At 49.1% G+C, this 4349-nt stretch overlaps 1 protein-coding gene across 2 annotated transcripts in view; it reads right to left on the reverse strand.

Moving 5' to 3' along the window:
* Nucleotides 1-574: 574 nt before the first annotated feature.
* The window catches only part of LOC115300920 (bcl-2-like protein 2), a 15333-nt gene continuing 11558 nt past the window's right edge, over nucleotides 575-4349 (reverse strand). The window contains exons 1-7 of one of the 2 annotated variants that reach the window (XM_029950513.1): nucleotides 3827-3844; nucleotides 3566-3680; nucleotides 2790-2857; nucleotides 2370-2476; nucleotides 1827-1914; nucleotides 1587-1738; nucleotides 575-657 (exon numbers count right to left, since the gene is read on the reverse strand). In XM_029950513.1, the coding sequence (XP_029806373.1) occupies nucleotides 618-657; nucleotides 1587-1738; nucleotides 1827-1914; nucleotides 2370-2476; nucleotides 2790-2857; nucleotides 3566-3647 (537 nt within the window). In that variant the 5' untranslated portion in view covers nucleotides 3648-3680; nucleotides 3827-3844 and the 3' untranslated portion in view covers nucleotides 575-617. Of the gene's footprint in view, nucleotides 658-1586; nucleotides 1739-1826; nucleotides 1915-2369; nucleotides 2477-2789; nucleotides 2858-3565; nucleotides 3681-3826; nucleotides 3845-4349 lie in introns of those variants that run through there. The other variant, XM_029950514.1, reaches the window with a different exon arrangement.

A 4349-nucleotide genomic window follows, 5' to 3' on the forward strand; every position in this document is an offset into this window, starting at 1 on the left:
CTGGGAGCGGAACGGAGATCTTCCGGCTACAGAAACCTGCAAAGAAAGACACTCAAAACAGAAAAAGAAACACAAAAGGAAACAAAATAGATCACCAGGCAATCTGGAGGGGCAGGGAGCAGGAAAAGAGGGGTGGGATGGGTGGTAGACCTGGCAGGACAGGAGCAGGCAGGAGGGGACTGTGAAAGTTAGGGAGAAGATGGAGGGAAGGTAACAAGCAGAACAGTTTGGTGTCCTTCCAGAGAGCCCTGGGTAAAAAAAACCCTCCTACCACCCATGCCCACCTACCCTTGAGCAGCCCCCAAGGTGGTGAAGTGGGACAGGGAAACAAGGGGAGCAGCTTGCGAAGTTGAGACGTGTCCATGGCGAATCCCCAGAGTGAATGAGCAGCCCCCTGCCCCACTCCCTGGGCCTTCCCCTACTCCCCAAAGCAGGTCCCTCCTCAGCAGTTAGTTATGGGATTCTCCCCCCTTTCCACAGTATATCTTTTTTTTTTTAAAAATATTTTTTTTTCCATCAAGGTCATCTTCTGTTTTTCTTTTTTTTTTTTTAATTCTTTTTTTTTTTTTCCTTCTTTCCTCTTTTTTTCCTCTCTCTCCTCCTAATACACACTTTTTTTAGTAAGGGGAATACCATGATGTCGCTCTAGCCCGGCCCCTGGAAGAAAGAAGGAGAGTCAGGTGTTAACATGATCAGTTAAGAGTCAGCACAAGCCCCTCCCCGTGGGCCCTTGCCCCAGTTATAGTGCAGGAAATGGGGGCCAAGAAGTTTCCAAGTATTCTAAACCTGACCCCATTATCCCAGAAATAGTGACACACCTGGCAAATGGGAGGGGGCAATTTAACAGAATACCTTGCCAAAGGCAAAAAAGTGTATCTGAGATATAGGGGCAAGAAAATGGACTTCTTGTTTATCCACTTTTCAGTTTTCCACAGGGCTAAAACCCCAAGCCTTCACCATCAGACCCTCCCTAATTCCTGGGAGCAGATAAGTAAATCTTGTGAAAAGGCAAGGTCTATAAACCTATCTTGTCTATTTAAAGGCAGAAAGATGATAATAAAGCAACAACATGAGCATCACACTAGGCCCAGAGAAAAAGTTAACCTTGGAATACACTGGCTCAGTTAAAGAGTAAGTATCTCATCTTCCTCCCACATGGCTGTTGAAAATGATCAACAGGCTTCTGGTATTCTTCAAAGGGAGGTTCAATCTTCAACCCCTCCATAACTCTGGGAAAAGTAGCAAATGTCCAGGCAGTGCCTTCACTACTCTGAGGCCTTTTTTCCTGGCCTGTTTTGTAAACCCTTTTACTGCCACCAACTCTCAAGGGAAAAAAGGCTGGGGAAGAAGCATCTCTCAGAACAAAGTAGAGAGATCCAGCCCTTATCACCAATTCTTGCTCCAGAAAACGATGAGACTGGCCTCCTGGCCTGGCCTGCAACTACCTTCCTCACCCTGCACAGGCAGGAGACCAAGTCCCTGGAGATCAGGGGAGGGTAAGCGAGGGAGGTTCCTCAGATCAGGAGAGAAGGAAACATACAGGGCTCATGGGAGGCGGGGGAGAGGAGCAGCCCATCTATCCTGACCTGTAGACGCGACCCCGGGGCCTGCTGTTAAAACCACTGTAGAATCGAGAGCGGGAACTGTTGTAGTTGGTGGTCCGGGCACGGTATCGGGCTCGTGGGAAACCCCGGTCTGTTGTGCTGATGCCTGGTCTGTTGGTTCGTTTTGGGATCACCTGACAGTGAGGGATGTATAACAAAAAGCCTTAGAATAAACCTGGAGAGTTTACACAGAACCAGAACAGCAATGGGCATGAGGCTTACCTTGATTTGTCTTCCTCTAAATAGGGACTCATCTAAGGCCAAGGAAGTTCTCACTGACTCTTTGTCTGAGAACTCTATATATGCAAACCTGAAAAGAGTAATTATTTTATCTCTCTGAAGCTTAAAAAAGCAGCTTCCACGTCAAACCCAATTTTTAAGCATGCTTTACTTGAATAATAACACCACACTTTACTACTTTTCAAAACATTTTTAAATGCAAGACTTCAATTCAAATTTCTAGCTACTCTTGGAAAATTATAAAACAATATCCAAAGGGCCTGGATTTCCATTTACCAGCTAGGGCTAAGCAGCAGCTGTCCCTTCCTCTTCTAGGTCATGATCCCACCCACATTAACCTTCATTTTTATCTAAAGGCCTCTGAAAGCATTTATGTGCAACCCCTGATATGTATAAACATTTAATGCCCCGTAAGATGAACACCACTTATTTTTAACAGCAAGTTAACTTACTGCTCAATATAAAACCCAATTTATCTGTTTTTAAAATATGATCAAAATGACCTCAATTTACTTCCCTACTTACCCTTTAGGATGGCCACTAAATTTGTCACAGAGTATGGTAACACGGTTGACTGAACCACAACCATGAAAGTGTGCTTCCAGCTCTTCTGCTGTTGCACCATAGTCCACCTGTGGGGGTAGAGGGGGTTATGTTTCACAGGTGCTGGGCAAACAAACTCCCATCTCAACAGGTACCCTGCCAAGCCTCTGGGCTGGGCCACCATATACATCAAAGCCAATCAAATCTGGTTCTTCAAGAAACTAATCCTTTTCTCTTCCCAACCCTAGAGCCTCTGCTGATCATTATTACCTTTTACCTCCTCCTAAACCCTCCCAATACTCCCCAAAACCACCTATCCTTGAAATATTCCTTTCAATACTACTACTAAGCAACTCCCAAGAGAAGAGCTTCTCTCAACCCAATCAGGGCCCTAATACATACGTTGCCAACATAGATGGAACGGGCATCAGCCTCCATCTTCTCTTCAATGGACATAATCACTGGGCCAGCTTTGAAGAAAAAAGAAAGCAGGGGGAAAAACCAAGCTAGTTTTCTACTGACCAGTATATGCACCGCTATCACCACAGTGCTAGAGTGAAAACAAAGATTTTGGTCTGCTCTGTTCCCTGCCATACCCATTACTAAGAATACCATCTAACACACAATAGGTACTCAGTGAACGTTTGACAAATCAAGCAACAGATTAACACATTCCTTAAAAATCAGAGAAAACAGTACAGGAATTCCCTCCTGTCCCCAAACCAAGTCCCTATTTAATGAATAGCTTTGAGTGAGATCAATTGAAAAGTGAACAAAATCAAAGGAACCCAAACTCAACATTTCTGGATTAAAGGGAAAGCCCCCTGTAGTTGAGCAATTTCTTACGACTCCTAACTAAAAGGTCTCCAACTAAAAGAACTATGAGCCTTGAAGGTCAAATGCCAGTTGGAAACCTCCACAAAGAATAGAGGTAGAATAAAGAACAAAGAGCAACACATGTGTAAAAAGGACAAAGAAAGGCACAGGAGAACCACCATCAAAACAGGTTTTTACCTCACTAAGGTCAGAGGAACACACAGGGGACAATGACCATAGCATCTACCCAATAACTGCTTAGACAAGCAGCTCCCAAGTCCCGAGCATCTAATCCCACACAACCCAGGTTCTCACAACCCTTCCGAGGACCCGGGTTCCGCGTGCAACCGCCAGTTACTCACCATTGCCTGGAGGTGGACTCATATTCATCTGTTTCTCTACCTCGTTCTGTAGCTCCTTTAGCTTCTCGGCTTCTTCCTCCATCTCTCTGACTCGAGCTTTGATCGCTTCCAGCTCCTACAATGAGTGGAGAGTGTATGGAGAAGAGCTTAACAGGAACCAACGCAGGGGCTGCGCCCAGCTCTCCGTCCGAGCGCGGCCTCATGCTCGGCCATTTCCCTCGCCTCACGCGCGGGTCATGATGAAATAAAAAAGCAAACTACCTCCTCTAAAACAACACTAAGCACCCATAACGCCCGAATCAACCCAGCTGGGCCCCTTCTGGCGGTCGAGGATCCGTCCCCGGCCCTGCCCCAGCCACGTTATTCCCCGCCCACCCCCCCACCCCCCGCCTGCCTCCCGCTCGCCCGAGCTCTGGGCCTCCCGTGACAAGGCCGGCCCTGCTCGTTCGCCCTCCTTCCCTCACCGGGTCCTCAATGGCGCCGTCCCCCGGGTCACCCTCGACCAGTCCCGGCTCCTCCTCCTCCTCCTGGCTGCCGGGGGCTCCCGAGCCAGGCCCAGGGCCCGGAGCTCCCGGGGGGGCGCGGGGCCGGGGCGGCTCCTCTTCGGGCTCGGGCTCCGGCTCCAGCAGCAGCTCCTCCGGCTCCAGTTCCTCAGACTCCAAGCCGTTCCCGTAGTCCCCTGCGCCCCCCGGGGCCCCCTCCCCGGCCTCCCCACCGGCCCCGGGCACAAGATGGCGCCGCCGCCCCGGCCCGGAGCCCCGACCGCCCGCAGCCCCCGCTGCTG

Source organism: Suricata suricatta, chromosome 9, assembly GCF_006229205.1.
Source record: "Suricata suricatta isolate VVHF042 chromosome 9, meerkat_22Aug2017_6uvM2_HiC, whole genome shotgun sequence".
Classification (NCBI taxonomy): domain Eukaryota; kingdom Metazoa; phylum Chordata; class Mammalia; order Carnivora; family Herpestidae; genus Suricata; species Suricata suricatta.